Source organism: Eretmochelys imbricata, chromosome 7, assembly GCF_965152235.1.
Source record: "Eretmochelys imbricata isolate rEreImb1 chromosome 7, rEreImb1.hap1, whole genome shotgun sequence".
In the NCBI taxonomy this organism is placed as follows: domain Eukaryota; kingdom Metazoa; phylum Chordata; order Testudines; family Cheloniidae; genus Eretmochelys; species Eretmochelys imbricata.
Window position 1 is genome coordinate 9,032,063 of NC_135578.1, and position 23,667 is coordinate 9,055,729.

Genomic DNA, 23,667 nt, shown 5'->3' on the forward strand with positions numbered 1-23,667 from the left:
ACCCTCCTTTTTCCCAGGGGCAAAAAGGGATTCCACCTTTACATTGGGTTTGTACCCCTTCTTCTGTGGCTCGTGCTCATTGGACATGTGGGCTTGCTCAAGAGGCATCAGCCAGAGTGGCCATTTCTAATACAGATTTTAAAGATTTATCCCACATGCTGCTCCTTACATCTTTCGTTCATATACTCAAGGAATGTTCCTGAGCAAAGAGATCAAGCAGTTAGTCATAATCCTCAGCCCCCTTCCCTTTCACTCATATTGTCACTAAGTCATACATCTTATAAGCATATTCACAATGACTCATGCCGGCACTCTTTTTAAAAAGAAAAGGAGGACTTGTGGCATCTTCGCGACTAACAAATTTATTTGAGCATAAGCTTTCATGAGCTACAGCTCCACTGAATGCATCCGATGAAGTAAGCTGTAGCTCACGAAAGCTTATGCTCAAAGAAATTTGTTAGTCGTGAAGGTGCCACAAGTCCTCCTCTTCTTTTTGCAGATACAGACTAACACGGCTGCTACTCTGAAATCACTCTTTAAGATTTCTAAATTTCAAACTATACATTTCTGGAGCAATCTGAAATGTTTGTAAAACAGCTTTCTTAAATTCAAAATATTTCAAAAGCTTCCTGAATTGGCATTTCATTAAATAGACTTAAAGCTTTACCATACAGTTTTGTAATCAGCATGGAGACTTTCTCGTCCTGAGGAATATATGAGCCTCACATAGCTTTTGAAAAGTGGGGACGTATTCCTCAATGCAGTCTCACAGGACACAACTGCAGGACACGATTTGTCCAAGCTAAGGGTTCCTTGAGTGGAGAGAGATGTTGGTAACTCTGGGATCTTTCCATGTTTTTCTATCAGGTCCCAATTATTTTTCCTCTCCTTCTCCTTTTTCTTCAGCCTCTTTGTCTTTAGGCTCCCTGGCTCTTTTATGAGCTTCAGTTTCTTGTAGTCTCAGTTCCATGGCTCGCCTGTGGGCAGCTTCCAGTGCAGAAGCTAGTTCTTTCAGTCTCATTTCTGCCTGCCATTTCTGGTATTTGCATTCTTGCTCCCTTTCTTCTACCTCTAATCTGGCTAATTGTAGCTTCATAGTTGTTTCAGTGATGCTCATTTTTATGCTTTACTGTTTCTATTTCAATTACCCGAAATAAGCAAACAGAAAATAACAAACTAACTTTCTTTGACTGTTCCCAGCCATACCTGAGACTCATTTAAAATTGCTATACCAATGTTTAATGTGTAAACCTCATTTGAAATAACGAGCTATGCACACACCCTCCTTGCCGTGCCACTGTGACATACCTAGGATACAATCTGGACTGATAAACAGCTGTGTCACCTCTGCTCTCTAAGCTAAGGTGCCATTTATACTGCACACTGTGAGAGCTACCACTCCTGGTCTCACACGTAGCCTCCAGCCTCTAAGTTACTCCCAGTTATACTGTCTGAGCGCTGCAGCCAGCCACTCTTGAATTACACAGCAGAGCAACACCAGCAAACTCCCAGTCCCAGACTTTCCCCAGAAACATACATCTTGTACTGCCCAGCTCTCTCCTGGGTAACACAAGCTCATATACAGTCCATCATCTTATTAACAGAAAATGATATGCACAAATCCTGTTATCCCAAATGGAGTTTCCCCAAACACTTCAATTCAAACACACTGGTTTAGATAAAAACAAGTTTATTAACTACAAGAGGATAGACTTTTATGGCTCATTACTTATGTTCACTTAAAGTCAGAATTAGTTACAATGAAAATAAAAGTAAAACGTAACTAACACCTAACTAGAATGAATTCAGAGTCAGGTCTCTCTCACTCCATGTTTTAGCAGTCCTACTGGCTAAACTTCTTTCAGACAGGATCCCTCCCCCCAGCCCAAATCTGTTTCCTTTGATCTTCAGGTGTCATGGATTCCACAGGCAGAGAGAAAGGGAGGAATGATTTGAGGCATCTGCCCTCCTTTCACATATTTCTTTCCCTTCTTCGAGAAGCATCTCCAGCTGAGGTTCAGGAGAGACACAAAGTCTGTGAGGATGGGAACCCTAAGCGGTTTCTTTTTAAGACCACCTATGTCCCTTTTCTTGACAATGAATAGCCACTTAAGCAGGTGAGGCTCGTTTGACCTTGCTGACATCTGGCTGAGGTGTCAGCTTGTCTTTTTGTCTCTGAGAAACTGGTTTGGCTGCTTCCCAGACTTGGAATATGTCTTAGTAACACTATACAGCGGAATCATATAACTTTACATACAATGTTGCCACACACATTTTATCAGGACAATATTGACCAGCGAGTTATGAGTTTTCAAATGATACCTCACAAGACATACTTGTACAAAGATTATAAGAATAGTGTGCAATGGGTGAATACAGGGGTACAGACCATCACAGCAATTAACAAAAAAAAACTCTTTATATATCAAATCCTATTCTTTTTTCCCCCCATCGTTGTGACAGCATGGAAGTCAGGAAAGAGCACTGCTTAGTAGTTTTAAGGAAGAGCAGTTCTAACCCCAGAGATGACCAACCCACTGGCAAGTAGACCAACTTAGTACCATCTTTAACTTCTATGATTCTAAGAATAAGCAACCCCAAAATTACATTTGAGTAAACATAGAAATACCTACTTTATATGGGCAATGAGAGTCCTGCTTGCAGACTGTAGCAATATGCCGATTGTTGTGCAGAAAGTATGGAATATGCTCTTCCGGTACATTGATACTTTTGTAGCTATATAATGGCACTTCTGGAATGTTTTTGATTTCAGTAAGATTTTCATCTTGGGCATTAGCCAGGATTTCTTGAAGCAGCACTCCAAACGCAAGCAACATTAGCATGGCAGCCAACTAGTCCTGCAGTTAAAGTGGAGAAACAGTAATATAACATATCTATTGGTCAATATTCTGTCAAATAAATACACTTCAAGTATTTTGTCTTGGACCATACAGCTTTTTCCTAGGCAGGGCAAACTTGCACTGAGATTAATTTGTACCGTCTCTGGATTGTCTGAAAAAATGAATCATTAGTCATGAAGGCTTATTAAGCATTGCCAACTCAAATTCAATGTGAAATGGGTGTGTTGCCTTTCACCAAGTCCCAAGGAATGCTGAGTGCTCAAATCAGGAAACTATATATAGACTATATTGTATCTGGACTGTAGGAAGAACTTGTTTTACAAAACGGCCTACATTTTTTAAGATTATAAATAATAAACTTTTAAAAAAATAGGGACGTTGGAAAGTACAAATTGTTTCCTTGCACAAAGTGGGAATGCATCGGCTAGTTGAATGGCAATATATACAACCTCAATATGGCATCTAAGTTTCTGAATGCATCAGCATGGTTATGTTTTATTAACATTGCACATTTGTTTTTTTCAAGGAGTATATTATAACAATGTAATACACGTATATCCAGTCTTCAAATCAAGAGTGGATGCATTTCTAGAAGATACACGTTAATGGTCAAATAAGTTATTAGGCTCAAAACAGGAGTAATTGGAGGAAATCCTGTGGCCTGTACTATACAGAAGGTCAGACTAGATGATATAATGGTCCCTTCTGGTTTTAAAATAAATGTATCTGTAAACCACTAAAGCTATTTGAATCATAGGAATATTGCTAAAAGAAAAGGAGTACTTGTGGCACCTTAGAGACTAACCAATTTATTTGAGCATAAGCTTTCGTGAGCTACAGCTCACTTCATCGGATGCATCTGTAGCTCATGAAAGCTTATGCTCGAATACATTGGTTAGTCTCTAGGGTGCCACTAGTACTCCTTTTCTTTTTGTGAATACAGACTAACACGGCTGCTACTCTGAAACCAGGAATATTGCTGTCAGCCTTACCTATCCATTCAAGGAGAACTGCTCTAGATTTTCTGAATACAGGGAAGAATTAAATACATTTTGCATAGAAAATCTCACATACAAAAATCACAAACCTTGAGAATACTCAATAAGCAGAATTGTCAATACGTTTTTAATCATACACTTGTAGCTGTTAAAGCTGGGCACAGAGCCCAATCTATAGCTTTAAATATTGCCTTCCCAAGCCTCTCCGAGTCATACTCCTATGCTGACAAGCTTTCAGTTAGGCAACCTTCCCCTTTCCTACAGGATTTATTACCATGGTTATCTAAGGGTCTTCAGAAGACCAACCCAAACCAAACGAGTCAGTGTTAGTAGGAGCACCATTTTCCTCCTCAGAGGAAACACAAACCAGCTCCCTGCATCTGAGATGAACTCTCTAACCACAGCTCCCTTTTCTACAGTTACAAGTCTCCAATGGATCAAGACAACTAAATTTTTTAGGGACATTCAATTCTGAGCCTGGAATTTGCTCCTGCAATCATCATTTGGGACCACAGTAACTCATGCTCACAAATGAAGGACCAAATGTGGATTGCAACTGATTGCAGTTGAACAGCTGCTTTCTGTAACAAGCCCATTAGTTAATTGTGAGGCAAAATTAAACGCTGCTCTTAAAAATTAGGCTGGCCTTTCAGCACAGAGGGGTGTGGGCTCTGTAACCAGACAAGACACAAGGAATAGAACTCTGAAGTTACCCGCTGCTAAGTTTAAGATATCAGAGGTGGGAAATGTGGTTAGCAGGGCTCCTTGCAAACTCAGTGAGTCTGTTCAGGCAGACAAATGCATAGGCAATATAAATTCATGGAGCCTTTCACTGAGTACAGATTATATGACCTGAGCTAAGGCACTGATGGGCAGTTTTGCAAGGTGCCAAGTGCCTTAGACATTCATAGAACCCGACTGCCTGTAGGACAAATTTGACGCCCCGTAAAGTAATGGGACACTAGAGTGTGCAAAAATGGTACTTCCTCTCAACCGCCACAAACCCAGAGGCAGAGGAAATTCAAAGTAGCCTGTCACACTTGTTGCTGCTTTAACTGAGGCAAGGTTTACACCCTCAAATTGCTTTAATCCCTCCTCCCGCTAGTGCTGGATGACCAATGACCTGGAAGGCCACTTATAGCCCTTTCTTTGACACCAGGACAAGCCCATGCTGGTGTGGCACAGAAAGAATGGAAGAGGTTTCTCCAGCTTTGCCTCTGAAGGGGCTCTAGGTTTTAAATAGGAGCAAGTAACAGGGGTTAATGCTCTACAGAGACCCATTGGATAACAGAGAAAAAGCAGTCCTCAGCGCAGAAGGGGATGGTAGATAACACAGCCCCTACAAATATACAATAGCCAATACAATTTCAATAACATCCTCCCCAAACTCTGAGCGGGAGATGCCAAGCGCCAGCCCCCCAAGTCGAGCCAGTTCCGCTTACACACACACACACTTCCAGTAAGGGGCGGGGAGGGAAAGGTCCTGAGCCTGTGCGTGCACCCAGTCAGCACCCGGGGAGGAGCGAGGGTGGGAGAGCGGCACCCAGCCAGCCCCCAGTGAAAGAGGAGAGAAGAAATGCCCCAAATCAGCCACCCTGGGCCCCCCGAGACAGGCACCAGGGTACACCGAGCAGCCCTCCCCCCCCCACCCCAGCAGCAGACACCAGCCTGGGGGGCAGCCCCGAGCAGCCCCCCCCACAGCAGCACCAGCCCCCCCCCACCAAGGGGGGAGGCACCGAGCAGCCCCCGAGGCCGGGGGACGCCCCCAAACCCTCCCCCGGCTCTCCCACCTGGAGCTGGATGGCGCCGCTGCCCAGCCCGGCCGCTCCGCCGGGGCTCCCTGCCGCAGCCGGCGCCGCACGGGGAGCGGAGCGGGCAGCCCCGCCCGGCTGGCTTCGCTCGCCGGAAACCAGCCCCGGGGAGGGGCGGCGAGGAGGCCGGACGGGCCTGAGGCCCCGGGGGGCTGGAACCCGGCGCTGGAGCCGCCCCTCAGCGGGGCCTCTGACCGCCGGGAATCCCACCCAGCGCAGCCAGCAGCCGCGGGGCAAGGGGGGCGGCGGGCGGCTCCGTATCCCCGCGGACTGAGTCTAAGCCCGACGCGGCCTCACCTGCCGCGCGTTCCGGGCGCCCGCTCCCGGGGAGGCCGGGTCCTGCCCAGCAAATCGGGCTGACTCCGAAGCCTGCACCTGCGGCGCGTGCGGCCCCGCCGGCTCTGGCCCTGGGCGCTGGGCCGCAGTTCCCTGGAGCAGCTCTCTCAGGCAGGGCTTATGCTTTTGAAGGAAATGGCCACCGAACTGGCTCATGTTGATGCTTGGGTGTCCTGGGAGCCAGCCCCAACGTTCCCTCTAGTTTTTGACAGGCCCTGTACGCAAAAAAAAAAAAACCTCTTCTGTGCAAATTGTGCTTCTGTGCAAATTTTTGTGCGTGCCGTGTTTCGGCGTGGGCGCAGGGTTTAGGACCTGTGTGCATGCGCCCAGCTTAGGGGGAACAGTGGACACCCCCCGGTTGCGGTTAGCAATAGGGACCATGTCCAAGCCGTAAATGGTACCACTCACTATACTCTGACTATCCGTGGTTCTCAAACTTTTGTACTGGTGACCCCTTTCACATAGCAAGCCTTTGAGTGGGACACCCCCCCTTATAAATTAAAAACACTTAATATATTTAACATTAGTTAAATGCTGGAGGCAAAGCAGGGTTTGGGGTGGAGGAGAACAGCTCACGACCCCCCCCCCCAATAACAACTTTGCAACCCCTGAGGGGTCCCAACCCCCGTTTGAGAACCCCTGATCTATACTGCACTACAGAATTAAACCACTAACACACACAGCTGTGTAAACGGAGTTATACATCACATTCAGGACAGCACCCTTTGGAAACAAGAGTTTAAAAAAGGTCTGGGAAGTTAGAAGAGGAAGCAGTCCATCTTAACAGAGGCGAAAAGAGCTTGTAGAAGGCAGAGCCCAAAGGGTTGAAACATCACCTCTAAATGTGACCCATGTGGCAGAGATTGTCCCGCTCGTTCAGGTCTGCCATAAAATCAGTTGAGTCAATTCTTTACCTCTCAGGACCTATACCCGTGGTCTCTCGAGACTGCACGATGCCTACTGCTACTTCTGAGAAAGGGAATAAACTGATTGAATATTTGAATAAGGTGCCTTAATATCGCTTTAACTGCAGCCACATTAGTTGTTGTACGGGTATAACCCTAACCAACATAGCTGTACCAACGCAAAGATCAGTACGTAAAGCAGGCTTTTTCTGTACACTTTATCAGCTCTTGGAGCTTGTTTTCAGTTGTCATGTTCAAAGCCCATAAGGATCAGTCTAATGGACTGGAGAATAGGAGCTTTAAGCAACTCTGTTTTTTTTATTTGGGGGGGGGGCAGGACAATTAGAGTTAAAAATAATAGTTATTGAACAGCACTTTAATGAATACTTGTGTACCATGACTAAATGTGTGCACCTTTAAATCAAGTGAGATAAATAAGCTTCTGTTCCAGACTTTGTGTCTTATTTATTAATGCACTCACTAAATTTTGAAGGGAGCTGGAGCTCCTCCCCAGGTATCTGCACCCATGATTAAGGTTTACTTTGTTATTTTTGACAAATGTCATATAACTGTGCACCTTCTCATTTGTCTCATCTACCCATTGTGTCTCCTTTTTTAGCTCTTTGCAGTAGGGACTGTTATTTACCATGTTTGCATAGCATCTAGTCCACCAGGGCCCTGACCTCCTTGACAGCTAGATGCTACTGCAATATAACTATTAAATGCTTTTAAAAATCTGTGTATATTTCAGACCTTCCAATTATCTTCCCTTTACCCATGTACAAAGCAGAACATAAATGAAGTACTATAACAGAGCTATCCTCTTGGTGTGCTTAGGATAAGGATGGTATTTTCAGGATGTACCGGAAAAGGGCCTTTCCTATCATGGACCAACAGGAAACATAGCCATTTAAAAGACCATTGTTTTATTTCCTTCAGTCTTGAACTTATTTCCCTACTTAGATATGGCTTCTACTTTGGTCAAAAGGCAAACTCCTATTGACTTCAATATGCACAGCATCTCAGTGGCCAAAATGCAACCTTTTTATTTTCAAAAGCCATTCTAAGTACTGCAGGGTAGGGCCGGATATTGGGGCAGGCAACTGCCTACAGTGCCAGGCGTAGGGGGGCACCAGGTTTAAGGTGCGGTTTTTGTTGTTAGCGACAAAAGGGAAAATAGAATGTTGCTACCAAAGAAATGCCAGAAAACTTAGGAGTTGAGCCTGTCTTCAAGGAAACACATATTCATCAGAAGAAGAGACCGGTTGGTTATGAGGGCAGAGATGAAGTGATGGGAACCTTAGAAAAAAAGGTTTCAAGAGGGAGGTTTTTTGCTTGCTTATTGAAACTGCTCAAGTGTCCATCAAAGAAAAGTTTGGACAAATAAAGCACCACAAAAAGACCTAGGGTTTTTTGTATGACCTTAGTAAGCTGCCGGCGGACAGGAAAACATTCTTGAACAATTGTGTGAATCTTCACCGGAGGCTGACGCATGGGGAATGTTTGGACGTCAATGATAAAGACCTCCGTGTTGAATTGGACAACATCCGTTACATTTTGCAACATGGGAAGCACTCTCCACTCCAAGTTTTCCCATTCATTCACAATGCAAAGCTGAAGGACACTTTTCCTAATGTGTGGATAGCTTTGGGGATTCTGCTCACACTGCCATTCACAGTAGCAAGCGGTGAGCACAGCTTTTTGAAGCTCAGGCTAATTAAAACATATCTTTGATTGACTATGGCGGACGAGAGAATGACATCACTTGCTATTTTATTGCTTGAAAATGCCATTGGCCAGTCTTTGGATCTCTCTGATGCTGTGCTTCAGTTTGGAAGGGCAAAGGCTAGAAAAGGGACCTTTGGAACTAAAGGACTAGGGTTAACATTCTAGGACTGTCACCTACAGTAACATTATTTAATACTGGTCCACCCAATGTTGGTGCACAGTTCAATTTATTGATGTTAGTACATTTCCGTTTTTCTTAAAATTAAAAAGTGTCTATAAGCTAAGAGGAAACAAAATTCCCATAGGAGCTGAGCACCTCACATCCTTTTAATATATTATTGCAAGACCCCTGTGAGGTAGGAAAGTGCTATTATCCCCGTTTTACGGATGAGGTACCAAGGCAAAACCATTAAGTGATTTGTTCAGGGTCACACAGGAAATCTGTGGCACAGCAGGGAACTGAATCCAGCTCCTCCAAGTCACAGGCTAGCACCCTAACCACTGGACCATCTGTCTTCACATCTCTATTCAGCAAAGCACTTAAGCATAAATTTAAGTCCCATTAATTTTAATGGGTTATTTGATAGATATTTTACATTTACAGCCTAAAGGGAAGTTAGTCCAAATTCTGCATTATCTTAATCCTGTAACAGCATTAAAATTCAGAATTACATTTGGTAAACCATCCTATTGTGCCTAGATATTGGGGCACAAACAAAAATTGCAAGTGTTCAGAAACCCTGGTTCAATTCAATGTTCATTTTTTGGAGGGCTGCTTATTTAAATTAGCTAAGATATTTTCTTTGCAGGCTGCCATGTTGACATTTGCAAAGAATCATCTACCATCAGTTAGTTTTCAGTCTTCATTACAGAAAACTAGGAACACACTATTAGCATCCATTTTTATTTTACCCAACCCCTTTTTTATACAGGTTATTTACATTATTTTACAATCAGAATTGAAATGTTCAATTTTCATAGTATATTAATCCATTTTCTGTCTTATATTCAAGATAGTTGTAGCCCTTTACATAACCATAACAAAAACTGTCTCATAACAGGACAAATTAACTTTTCTTTAGCAAAAATAAATTTTTTTACACACATACAGGTAGATGGTATTTGGAACATCTACTCCGGTTGTTCATTAAGGATGCAATGCAATGCTCATTAAAGTAAATGAGTGTCGGACTGAACCTTCATTTCTCCCTATTAGACATCCATGGAGCTAATCCAAAGCCAACAGGAGTCTTTCCCTTGCCTTCAGTGGGCTATAGAACAGGCCCCATTTGAAAAATGTACTTTGAGCAAGTCTTGAAATGGTAATGTTTCTTCACACTCATATAGTATTTATTACTGGAGTCTGTAACAGATACAGACAAAACAGTTATTCTTTGGGTAATATTTTGATCTATTAATTTGAATAGAAGTTAGACCTTTCCAAAATCTTTTTATAATCCATTTTTCCCAAAAAAAAAATTTCTCTTAGACAATCTCAAGAACAGCATTGCATCTAAGGGACACCGGTATATTAAAATGTTTTAAAGAAACAACTAACAATATTACACCCAAGATGATTAAAACAAAACTTTTAAAATGTAGTGGTGAAAATTTTACTTTTTACCATGTATGTTATTTACTTTTTATGTTTCACAAGGCTTTGATGATTAAAGTATATTAGACGGTTTCATTTTCTGAATTTACTGCACTAGTATAGTGAATGGTTTCACTGCAGGAGAATGGCTGAATGCAAGCAAAAAGCCATCTTTTCACTGAATTCAAAGTATTTATAAAATCTCTGTCAAGTTTTGTAAAACTTAAATTCTGGGCCTGAAGTACGTGACATATCACTTCATATCTAAAACCAATGAAGAAACAGTGAGTGTAGAATGTACACTACTTTTTCCCATTTATTCACGCTCTTCAATACTGAAAAGAACATCTGAAAAATATTTGCAGTTATTAGTGAATAGAGCAGTTGCTATATCAGTTCTTTTGACTGAAAATTACCCCCTCATATTTTAAGCATGGAACAGTCTCTTAGAAAAGCACCTGCAATCATGTCAAATAAAAATGCCAAGCTAGATACGTCTTTCTCTTGGGAGTAGTCCTTGACTTGTCTACTAAGAATAACTCACTATTAGTTTATCTTCATGTTTTAGATACCTGTTCATTCTTTTTACTGGATGAGTGGTTGTCTCATTTGTAATGGGAAACTACTATGTGAAAACAATTCTTAATTGGTGCCCTAAACTAAGTTTAACTCTACTAGAACATTGGTTCCATTAGAAATGGCTCAATTTTTAAATATTTACATATCAGAATTTAAACCGATTTAACCAACCCGTAGATGATTCACCCTCTGCAAAATAAGTGAACATTTTTAGTCTGTATTTTGTATTTACCAGCAATTGAATGTCATTTTAAGAAAGCAAAATCGTAGTTTGTCTTTTAGTATAAGAACTATATTAGTTTCCAAGATGAAAAAGAAACTATAAGGATTCACTACCCACAAGACAAAACAGCTATTTTAAAGTGTTTTAAACATTACTATAACAGATGCAGGCCTTTATAACTTTTAGCATCCTTACAATTCTCTATTGCTTTATTAGAATCCTCTAAATATTTCATTCTAAACCTTAGTGCTAACAATGGAGATTTTTTCCTGTCGTGCAGATCTCCAATCTAGAGATGTTATTCGTTTGAAAGTGTAAACTGCACCAGTGCAAACGCCGTTTTATACGTGAGTAGCTACATCAGTGCAGAAATACCTAGTGCAGGCAGACCCTGAGAAGGAAAGCCCTACTACAGAAGTATCTCTCTAGAAGAGGCTGATTCCTCAGGGCTTGTCTACAGTTAAAAGGTTGCAGTGGTGCAGCTGCACCGCTGTAGCGCTTCAGTGAAGATGCTACCTATGTCAACAGGAGGGCTCCCAAGCCCTCCCATTGACATAGTGCTGTCCACACAAGGAGTTAGGTTGGTATAACTGCATCGCTCAGAGGTGTGGATTTTCCACACCCCTAATTGATGAAGTAAATAACCAATATATGTTTCTAGTGTAGACCAAGCCTCAGTCAAGTCTCAATGTCCCATTAAGTCCAACTAATGCCGAGCTATAACACATTAGGGACTATTCTCTGACACTTAATATGCATTTGTAACTTAACAGGAAGAGAGAGAAATCTCTCAGATTGCAGGCAGTGGTATGATAAGCAGCTAATTTCATATGCAGCACAGTTCACACTATAAGTATCCATCGTTGCTACAAATCTGAGATGTAATGAACTATTTGCTGTCTGGAATGCAAAGAGGAAGAAGGCAAGCTAATTCTCAGCACTCCCAAGGGTCTGATTCAGAAGTTCCCTCTGACACATGACCTGAAATGTAGCTCTTTATACACTAAGCTATGTGGTTGTTATCTGATTCCTAGCCAATGCCTTTCCTAAATGGGAGATCTTTTCTAACCACTTCAGGCTATCTTAAAAATTATACTACATCAGAATCCACTTTTAAAAATGTTTAAAGACAGACAGACCGACCAAGAATGGCTACAGAAGAGCAGCAGCAATTATTTTGTGTCAAGAGAATTTTATATACATGTTTTTTGTTTTTGTTTTTTTAAACAGTACTGTTAAAAAGCAGCACCCAAAATTACAAGAACCAAAAGAATTGTCTTGCTTATTGCAGTTGACATTAGTTCGATTTACAGTTACAGGCAAAACTGTCTCTAAATGGCCCCGTTATGCTTCAGGAATGCAGCACAAAGAGTATTCAAGATGGAGCAGTGGGTTTAAGAACAAGAGTAGCAGTCTTGAGTCAATCTCCTTGCTTTGGGGAGTGAAGATAAAAGATGTTATATGAAGATAAAATTTTGTCTACAAACATGAAATTGTTACTCTTGCATGTTCAAGATCCCCAAAAGTAGAAATCAGAAATTTTCACTTTTTTAAAAAAAAAGCTAAGCCTAAAATATCTACCCCCTTTAGTTTCACACAGCAAGTCATTGCTATTTATAGTCATGTTAAAAAAACAACTATTATTTGTACTATAAAATCATACAAAAAATGTTCAGGACATTAAAAAAATCCTCCAACATTAACTCTTATCTGTACACCCATGAAAGCGTGTAAAACAGTAATCTGCAAATTATCAGGGGCAGGTCTAATAAAGCCTCATGCTACATTATCCTTACGCCTTCCAGTGCTGTATGGTTAGGTAACATTACATTAGTCAAATAATCTCTGTGCTACTGTCTGTACATAATGGTCCACCTTTTGGTTAACCTTAAATAGAGAGGGATGGTTTTATTTAAACACATTTTAAATAATGCACAAATAATTTAACTGCCAACAGTACTAGACACTGTTAAAGCGTAATGATTTTTCCCCACATAAGAACTCTACAATATAATCCCATTTTTATAGTACATTTTTTTACAAGGCATTTGAATTCTGCATTTACATAAACACCACTCTTTACAGTTTAATGTCATTGTTGGAAAGTTACAGTTTCAGCAGGAATTAGTTGTGTCTTTGTTTTAAAAGTTCATCTATTTGAGTCTTGTACATATTTTTCACATCTTCTAGATCCAGTCGAAGTTCTTCGGCCTCTTCTGCTTTCTCTCCATACATCTGAAGAATAGTATTGTATCTTTGATCCAAATCCTAGAATAACATGGGCTTTTGGTTATTTGGCTGTTTCCCCAATTTAAAAGCAGTGCCATATATTTGTTTTCATTATTTGTCTAATACATTGCCTATCATGCTTTAAGTATTAAAAAAGCTGAAAAGTTAAACTAATGCTAACCCATATAAACACATATTGCATTGTGTCCTGAATATCACCAAATGCGCGCTCTTGGGAACTGTGAAAGGAAGCAAATTCCAAAGGCAGGATTTTTAACTACAAAGAGCAAAGAGGTGAGGGAGTAAAATTTTCATAAAAGACTCTGGCTTTAATGCCCAAGTCTCTATAGAAAATAGGCACTTTTTGCAAGTTCTCTCTGGTATATCAGATAACAGGCCCCAGACCACTAAGGGTTTTACAGAAGACCACTAAGATCTTGAAATGTAACTGAAGGCTTAAACACAGAGGTTGGCTGCTCACAGCATTCCATTCAGCAGGTGGGCAGCTGTAGTTTCTATATGAATTTCAAAGTAAAATCATCTGGAAAGGTCCGCAAATTATCTAACGAAAAGGCATCTACTACATGACTCAGGTCACTTTAAATTACAATATTCAATTTTAAATCTCTCTCACACCACAGATTTTACAAGCGCTTGTACACATGAAAACCAAAAACAGTTTCAGAAGTGCTTTTCCTTCATTTTTGCGTAGTACAAAGCAGTCTGAAAATTGTGCAGTTGTTAATGTTCATAACTTACAATGAGTCAAGGACAGAACATTCAGCAAACCATCACTAGATTTTGTTGTAGGAAGAAGCTTAGTGTCAAAAACTTTCTGGTTTGAAAATTTAACATGCTGCATGTATAAAAAAGAATGAATCATTTTCCAGAATGAGATAATTGCAATTCAAAAGATTTGCATGTGTGTGTTCTCTTTAAACAGAACAAGAACAAAAAAGGACCCAAGAAGTTAAGTAATAAGAGTGGATTAAAAATGTGCAATATTTATTTTATTAGTTCCATGAGTATCATGATCAGACAGGATCAAACCTTTACTGTGATAGGTTATGTTTTGCTAAACTCATATGGAATACTCTAATTCTTATGCTGGCTCTCAAGACTTCCAATTCACTCAAAAATTATGAGCTCCAAGCCAGATGTTCGGAATGCTCTGAGCACAAAAATATGCATGCCTAATTTCAGTATACAATTATGTGTACAATTATGACAACTGTGTGTGCAAGTGACTGTATGGCTATGAAGTGGTCGTTTACACATGCAATTATACTGATGATGTGACATATTTTAGTATTCCTGACAGTGGGCATAATTATGAAATTATGGCTCTCTCTGCATATCACAATTCCTAACTCTGAACATGGATTCTTTTATAGGTATGCACACTCACTGAACTGTATGTTTACTAGCATAACAATTTGAAAATCAATTTGGAAAGTAACTGATAATTGCCATGCAATATAGCAAAATCTGCTGACAAAATCCATCCGTCTCTAAGCTGCATCCTATGAAGTTACAAACCAATTTATCAGTTTTACTGTAAAAAGAGCACTTTATTTTCAAGTCTAAAACTGTATTACTTTGAGTTATTTTTCCACTGCCTAACTTTTAATAATTCAATATACTTTGTGATTCTTACCACATTTTCAACTTTAATGAAAAGAGATTTTGTATTAAGTATCACAATGGGCATCTACAGTTACATATTTATTTATGAATGATTAACTTAGTAAAAAGAGTTTTCATAAATCACATGTCAATCTCTCACCTGATTTATATAAATGAAAGCCACCTACCCTTAGTTGTGCACGTAGTTTTGGTATCTCCTTCACCTTTTCTTCAAATTCATCATTTTGATTTGTTAATTTAACCAGCTCTTCTGCCATTATTGATCGAGTTCTTTCAAGGTTTCCAATTTCCAGCTAAGATAACAGGCATTTAACAGTTAGAGCTTTGTGCTGGGAGTGACATACTAAGTTACTAACTTTGTTTTTCATTAAAAAAAAATTAGAATGATTGATCTTGGAAGTCAATTTATTATACAGACCTGTGATACTCAAACCTCAGTGGTTCAAGAGCCAAAATAGGTATCAACATTACCCAAAAGAGAGACAGTGCTGCAAAGAGCCACAGGAGACACATTAAAAATACACTTGCAGCTCGCAAGCCTCAGTCTGAGTATCACTGATATAGACAGTACCAAGCGGATGTCAGATTTATAAAGTAAGAAAATAATATAGTATAGGTAAGACAGTATTTGCTGTGGGGTAAGGTGTCAATTTAAAGAGCTCTTTCATACATAAAAATTGAAGCTCAAGGTTAATTTGCTAAACTGAGTACATACACCTTAAACATGAAAAAACACATTATTCAAGTTTAAGACAGGTTTACAATGACACACGTTTAAGTGGTTTCTTTATTTTCCAACCTGCATGTCACATAAATTCACATTAGTATTCCTTACGCTTCAACTATGTTAAGTCTTGGGGATTTTCACTCCCAGATCAGTAGAAACTAGAAGCAATCAAATCAGGTAACACAGAGATGGACAGGGGAAGGAACGTTGATATACTGCTTTTAAAGCATCTTCAACTAAGTGCCCTATGAAACAGCATTCAACACGAACTCCTCACCTTTTTCTTCACCTTTCCCTGGAACCCTGATCAATGTTGAGATAGCAAGTTAGAGTCTACTTGATCCACCTCATCCAAAAACTAGGTAATGCATGCTTACGTCTCTTGTGATGGCCCATTATGACTTTAACAGAACTGCCTGGGGGATGGGTGGGGAGGAGTGTCCCTACATCAGTGCAAGACAAAACCATTGTTTGCACATCCAGACCCTACACAGCTATCAGTAAAATAAACTTTGTAAAACAAACCAGTAAAGTAAAATCATGTTCATCTTTCTACTTATGACACACACAATAAACTTAAAGTGATTCTCACAGTACCTGTAGGTGAGAAATCTCTCCTTCCTTCAGTTTTAACTGCGACTGCAGGTTTTCAATTATACTTGAACCTGCTCCCATCCTTACAGCATCATAAAGATTGCTCCCACTTGTAGACATTGACCCAAATGAATGATCATGAGGGTCATCCTACAAATAAAAAGTGAACCAACCACAAGATCGGACATTGAGATTATTTCACGTTTGAAAATTTTAGCACTAGAAGCAAGAGCCTACTGATTCAATACAAACAGCAAATGAAGACAGTCATCATTAGAGTCAAAAGTTTCAATGCTTCAAATATATTCCTTCCAAACAAAAGCTCATTTTGAATAGCTAAACAAAGCTGCTTGCTGTCATGTCAAGTTTGCTTGCTGTCATTTCACCCTTACCACTGCCATTTGGCGAGCATAGATCTCTATATGCTCATAGATAAAGTCATCAGAAGCAACTGCCTTTGCACAGATTGCATCAAGACAGTGGCAGTGTGTCACGAGTGAGTGGTGCACTAAACTAGAATCACTGGATTAACAGTCGAGTCAACTTTAGATATAGTGTCAACTTATTTTATAAAGCACTTCGGAACGAATTACGTGAATAGCACTTCAAGTTTATATTCTCCACATTATTCTACTATATTTTTTTAAATGTGCTCTCAGGCACCCTTGTTCAAATGCTATGCAAACCTAGACATTTTGTAGGTATGTTTAAGAAAGCAAAATAGCTGAAATCACTATTTTTTCAAAGCAGTTATTAGCTAGATAAAATTAACATGCCAGTAAAACTATTTGAAGACTCCAACATAATTCATTGTAAACACACAAAAGGTAGCAAAATGGTTTATCAAAAAACATCAATTGATAAATGATACATTACCTGAGAGAGGAAGGATGCCTGAAGCCCTGCCATATCAACTCCACTTATAGAGCTTGAGCGTGACAATGTTGGAGTACTCGAAACAGTTTCCACTGTTGATAAGGTAAATGACTTGCGCTCCTTTGAAAAATACAACAGCTAGTTAAGAGAAAGTGAATACAAGGAACAAAGATTGTTGAGGAAGACAATAAACAGACTTTTTGCATATAATGGGGTCTCTTTTTTCACTCCCAAATGTAGAGCACAAATTCATTTTTTCTGTATATTAACTGAAGTTTAAACAGTGAAGTGGATTTAACAGTGTCACTAGTACATCTAGCCCAAGTTCAATTCCTTAGGTCAGTGGTGGGCAACCTGCAGCCCATCAGGGTAATCCACTGGCGGCCCACGAGACACTTGTTTATATTGACCAGCCCGCAGCTCACATTGGCTGGGAACGGTGAACTGCGGCCACTGGGAGCTGCGGGCGGCCGTGCTTGCAGATGCTCCATGTAAACAAACTGTCTTGCGGCCCACCAGTGGATTACCCTGACAGGCTCCAGGTTTCCCACTACTGCCTTAGGCTTTCCTGGCTATGCAGAAACAGACGTTACTACCTAGTGCAAAGGGAAGTGGTCTTTCAGTAGCCACACTGCAGAATGCTGGCCTAAGACCACAAAAGTACATGAGCCCTAGAGACAACTAAGTGTTTCACTGAGCTCATGTGCCTCACAGAAATTACACCCTAAATAAAAAGTAGGTTCTTCCCTGGATGAAGGACAGTGAAGAGATTTTTTAAAAAGCGTTACAATGCTCAAACTCAGGATCTCTGAGGCTAAACTCTGTTACTGACGAGTTTTTCTAAATAGGCTGACATCCTCTGCAGTCAGCAACTGAATACATATTGACTTAAGGATGAAGTAAATAACTTCGAACAGGACTTCAATTTCAGAACTGCAGCAACTAGGAGATTAACAGCGAGGACAGAGCGGTGTTAGAATATCAACTGCTGACTGGTAGTGACTGAAAGCTGTTGCCAACTGATGGGCATTTGGTAACCTATGCTAAACAAAGGTTTCAGAGTAACAGCCGTGTTAGTCTGTATTCGCAAAAAGAAAAGGAGTACTTGTGGCACCTTAGAGACTAACCAATTTATTTGAGCATGAGCTTTCGTGAGCTACAGCTCACTTCATCAGATGCATACCGTGGAAACTGCAGCAGACTTTATATATACACAGAGAATATGAAACAATACCTCCTCCCACCCCACTGTCCTGCTGGTAATAGCTTATCTAAAGTAATCTTCAGGTTAGGCCATTTCCAGCACAAATCCAGGTTTTCTCACCCTCCACCCCCCCACACAAATTCACTCTCCTGCTGGTGATAGCCCATCCAAAGTGACAACTCTTTACACAATGTGCATGATAATGAAGTTAGGCCATTTCCTGCACAAATCCAGGTTCTCTCACTCCCTCACCCCCCTCCAAAAACCCACCCCCATACACACACAAACTCACTCTCCTGCTGGTAATAGCTCATCCAAACTGACCATTCTCCAAGTTTAAATCCAAGTTAAACCAGAACATCTGGGGGGGGTAGGAAAAAACAAGAGGAAATAGGCTACCTTGCATAATGACTTAGCCACTCCCAGTCTCTATGGTGACCTAGAATCCTATTTTCGACGTCTCCGACTCAAGGAATATTTCCAAAATACCTCTGAACAACATACAAATCCACAGAGGTCTCCCTACCAACACTACAGAAAGAAGGATTCTAGGTGGACTCCTCCTGAAGGTCGAAACAGCAGACTGGACTTCTACATAGAGTGCTTCCGCCGACGTGCACGGGCTGAAATTGTGGAAAAGCAGCATCACTTGCCCCATAACCTCAGCCATGCGGAACACAATGCCATCCACAGCCTCAGAAACAACTCTGACATCATAATCAAAAAGGCTGACAAAGGAGGTGCTGTTGTCATCATGAATAGGTCGGAATATGAACAAGAGGCTGCTCGGCAGCTCTCCAACACGAGTTTCTACAAGCCATTACCCTATGATCCCACTGAGAGTTACCAAAAGCAACTACAGCATTTGCTCAAGAAACTTCCTGAAAAAGCACAAGATCAAATCCGCACAGACACACCCCTGGAACCCCGACCTGGGATATTCTATCTACTACCCAAGATCCATAAACCTGGAACTCCTGGGCGCCCCATCATCTCAGGCATTGGCACCCTGACAGCAGGATTGTCTGGCTATGTAGACTCCCTCCTCAGGCCCTACGCTACCAGCACTCTCAGCTACCTTCGAGACACCACTGACTTCCTGAGGAAACTTCAATCCATCGGTGATCTTCCTGATAACACCATCCTGGCCACTATGGATGTAGAAGCCCTCTACACCAACATTCCACACAAAGATGGACTACAAGCCGTCAGGAACACTATCCCCGATAATGTCACGGCTAACCTGGTGGCTGAACTTTGTGACTTTGTCCTTACCCATAACTATTTCACATTTGGGGACAATGTATACCTTCAGATCAGCGGCACTGCTATGGGTACCCGCATGGCCCCACAGTATGCCAACATTTTTATGGCTGATTTAGAACAACGCTTCCTCAGCTCTCGTCCCCTAAAGCCCCTACTCTACTTGCGCTATATTGATGACATCTTCATCATCTGGACCCATGTAAAAGAAGCCCTTGAGGAATTCCACCATGATTTCAACAATTTCCATCCCACCACCAACCTCAGCCTGGTCCAGTCCACACAAGAGATCCACTTCCTGGACACTACAGTGCTAATAAACAATGGTCACATAAACACCACCCTATACCGGAAACCTACTGACCGCTATTCCTACCTGCATGCCTCCAGCTTTCACCCTGACCACACCACACGATCCATCGTCTACAGCCAAGCTCTGCGATACAACCGCATTTGTTCCAACCCCTCAGACAGAGACAAACACCTACAAGATCTCTGTCAAGCTTTCTTACAACTACAATACCCACCTGCGGAAGTAAAGAAACAGATTGACAGAGCCAGAAGAGTTCCCAGAAGTTACCTACTACAGGACAGGCCTAACAAAGAAAATAACAGAACGCCACTAGCCGTCACCTTCAGCCCCCAACTAAAACCCCTCCAACGCATTATTAAGGATCTACAACCTATCCTAAAGGATGACCCAACACTCTCACAAATCTTGGGAGACAGGCCAGTCCTTGCCTACAGACAGCCCCGCAACCTGAAGCAAATACTCACCAACAACCACAACAGAACCACTAACCCAGGAACTTATCCTTGCAACAAAGCCCGTTGCCAATTGTGCCCACATATCTATTCAGGGGACACCATCACAGGGCCTAATAACATCAGCCACACTATCAGAGGCTCGTTCACCTGCACATCCACCAATGTGATTTATGCCATCATGTGCCAGCAATGCCCCTCTGCCATGTACATTGGTCAAACTGGACAGTCTCTACGTAAAAGAATAAATGGACACAAATCAGATGTCAAGAATTATAACATTCATAAACCAGTCGGAGAACACTTCAATCTCTCTGGTCACGCAATCACAGACATGAAGGTCGCTATCTTAAAACAAAAAAACTTCAAATCCAGACTCCAGCGAGAAACTGCTGAATTGGAATTCATTTGCAAATTGGATACTATTAATTTAGGCTTAAATAGAGACTGGGAGTGGCTAAGTCATTATGCAAGGTAGCCTATTTCCTCTTGTTTTTTCCTACCCCCCCCAGATGTTCTGGTTTAACTTGGATTTAAACTTGGAGAATGGTCAGTTTGGATGAGCTATTACCAGCAGGAGAGTGAGTTTGTGTGTGTATGGGGGTGGGTTTTTGGAGGGGGGTGAGGGAGTGAGAGAACCTGGATTTGTGCAGGAAATGGCCTAACTTCATTATCATGCACATTGTGTAAAGAGTTGTCACTTTGGATGGGCTATCACCAGCAGGAGAGTGAATTTGTGTGGGGGGGTGGAGGGTGAGAAAACCTGGATTTGTGCTGGAAATGGCCTAACCTGAAGATTACTTTAGATAAGCTATTACCAGCAGGACAGTGGGGTGGGAGGAGGTATTGTTTCATATTCTCTGTGTATATATAAAGTCTGCTGCAGTTTCCACGGTATGCATCTGATGAAGTGAGCTGTAGCTCACGAAAGCTCATGCTCAAATAAATTGGTTAGTCTCTAAGGTGCCACAAGTACTCCTTTTCTTTATGCTAAACAAAGTGAGTCGGGGCCTATAGACCAGCATTCATATCACACAGACGCATCACAACTAGAATTAACCGGCACCTTGCTGGTAGTCTCAGCAGAGGCAAGAGTTTTTCAGTGGCCCCAGACATTGAATGTCATGCCCCTCAAGGTAAGGACAAAGGCACACTGGTGCAACAGTGTGGATCAACCTATGCTGATACTATCCCTGTTTCATTTGTTCTGTGACTAAGTAGAGGAATTATTCAGGACTGTCAATACAGTGCCTTTCACACAAGCATTGAATTCACAGGAAAAAAAAAAGATGCAGAGAAGTCCCAGACACTTAGTTTCATGCCATTACCATGCTAGATCCTCTTAATCCTTGTTTGTTGTTTATATGACATTTTAGCATTCGAGACTTGCTCGGTCATCATGTGACCCAATAAGATTTTTGAAACACATGAATTAACATTAAAGCAAATTTACATACCTTTTCCTTTGCTGTTTCTTGTACAAAAATTACTCTCTTTTTTTCTTGTTCAACTTTCATTTTCTCCATTTCCAGTTGAGTAGCTAACAGTGTCTAGAAGGAGGAAATGTGGATTTTTAATCCCTTGCAAACTCAGAATTTTATGATGAAGCAATGCAATATTGAATTAACCAATACCTTTTCTTTCTTTGCTTCGTCAAGAGTTTTCATACACTCCTCTTTCAGGTTTTCTAATTCAACCTCATATCTATATTGAAAAAAGGGAAAAGTAATGTAATTTTATGAAAGACAATCTTCTCTTCATGTTTTTATTTTAGGTTCCCACAAAGAAAAATAATTTACTGAAACTGACAAAAGCATAATGCACAATATTTGTTTCCTATACAAATATATATCTATATTTAAGCTTAATATTTAACTGCATCAGGAACAGAATTGATCTGTATTACCAAATGGAGAACTAAAACTATTTCTCTACGATGTTAGAAAAATACCCTCACACTGATTTGTAAGTAGCATGTGGCTACTAGAATGTTTGCTAATCTTAAGAACCTCTGTTTAACCACTTGTTATATTTCCATGCAATATCCTCTTACGCTTCGTTTGTTGTGTGCATGCTGCTTTAATATTCTGGATACTTGGTCTACTATTGCATGAACCAATCATACTTACATTAACCTTAAAGCAACTTTCAATAACTTATCTTTAACTATTTCTCATACAAAAAATTAGCGTAAGCATACTACAGAAGTGGACATATGACTCCTCAAATTAACACAATTAAACTCAGAAACCAGGAGGCAAAACTATCCCAGGTGTCAGAATTTCTTAGGACCGGTAGATTGCCTGGGAAGAAACTGTAGTTGACTAGATAGGATGAAGTCTACTGAAAGATCACCAAAGTATTTTGATCCTCCCAATGTACCACCAGGATGCTGAAAAGGGAATTTCCTGATATGAACTGGAATCCCAATGCAGAAAAGCACACCTCCCCCCAGGAACAGCCCAGGGAGTTAAAAGGGAAACAAACACAGTTTGTTGGAGACATAGTCAAGAGGAAGAATTTCACAAGTTACTTAATATTTTTGCTACTGACTTCAGGTTTGCTTCTACAATAGTGTCTGTGCCGAGGCAGAGGTGGGAGGCCTGTATTGGATGTTGGTGGAAATGCATCAGGGCAGAAGTTCAGAAGGTGGTGGCGTGGAGCCACCAAAAAGCATTAGTCTTCAAGGGACATGTTTTCTTGTTTTTCTACTATTAAAAGCAGGAATATGTTTAAGAATATAGTCGTTGCCACAGTTCAACTTCTTAGCACGTGATAACTGATTGATTTAATTTCTTTTTGGAGAAGATGTTGGATGCTTTCTAATGTCCCAATCCTGCAAGCTGCTCTGTGCAGATGGACCCTTGTGCCTGCATGGAGGCTCACGGACTGCAACTACACAAAGCAGCTTGCAAGAGTAGGGCGAAAGAGATCATCATCATGGGTGGCACATGAACCAGAGGCTGGGGAAGGCTAGCCCTCAGCCCCACCCTTTCGACCCGAGGCCCCGCCCCTTCCCCCACTGCAGCCACCGGCTCCAGCCCCAGAGCACCGGGAGGGTGGGTGGCATGCGTAGACATAGCCCCAGCCCCAGCCATGGCTAGTACTGGCTAGGGGACTGGAGGGGCGCATGCAGAGTGGGAGGAAGCAGGGGGGGCAGGGCTGGGGGCAGAGCCACATCTGGCTGTTTGGGATGGCATAGCCTCCCCAAGCCTACAGTTCCTGCCACCCATGATCATTATTTAATATTCTTGTCAAAAGCAAATAAAGTAGGTGAGAGTGACTGGTCCTGGGTGAGGTGAGAGATTTAAGGCTCAATGCATAAGA

At 41.3% G+C, this 23,667-nt stretch overlaps 2 protein-coding genes across 6 annotated transcripts in view; both read right to left on the reverse strand.

Moving 5' to 3' along the window:
- EOGT (EGF domain specific O-linked N-acetylglucosamine transferase) overlaps positions 1 to 6,066 on the reverse strand; it is a 31,776-nt gene extending 25,710 nt beyond the window's left edge. For all 5 annotated transcript variants that reach the window (XM_077821763.1, XM_077821762.1, XM_077821765.1 and 2 more), the window contains exons 1-2: positions 5,650 to 6,066; positions 2,634 to 2,858 (exon numbers count right to left, since the gene is read on the reverse strand). In XM_077821763.1, the coding sequence (XP_077677889.1) occupies positions 2,634 to 2,843 (210 nt within the window). In that variant the 5' untranslated portion in view covers positions 2,844 to 2,858; positions 5,650 to 6,066. The remainder of the gene's footprint in view (positions 1 to 2,633; positions 2,859 to 5,649) is intronic.
- Positions 6,067 to 10,531: 4,465 nt separating this feature from the next.
- The window catches only part of TMF1 (TATA element modulatory factor 1), a 37,848-nt gene continuing 24,712 nt past the window's right edge, over positions 10,532 to 23,667 (reverse strand). The window contains exons 12-17 of the mRNA XM_077821058.1: positions 21,975 to 22,044; positions 21,798 to 21,890; positions 17,109 to 17,228; positions 16,236 to 16,382; positions 15,079 to 15,204; positions 10,532 to 13,303 (exon numbers count right to left, since the gene is read on the reverse strand). Coding sequence (XP_077677184.1) covers positions 13,160 to 13,303; positions 15,079 to 15,204; positions 16,236 to 16,382; positions 17,109 to 17,228; positions 21,798 to 21,890; positions 21,975 to 22,044 — 700 coding nt within the window. The 3' untranslated portion in view covers positions 10,532 to 13,159. The remainder of the gene's footprint in view (positions 13,304 to 15,078; positions 15,205 to 16,235; positions 16,383 to 17,108; positions 17,229 to 21,797; positions 21,891 to 21,974; positions 22,045 to 23,667) is intronic.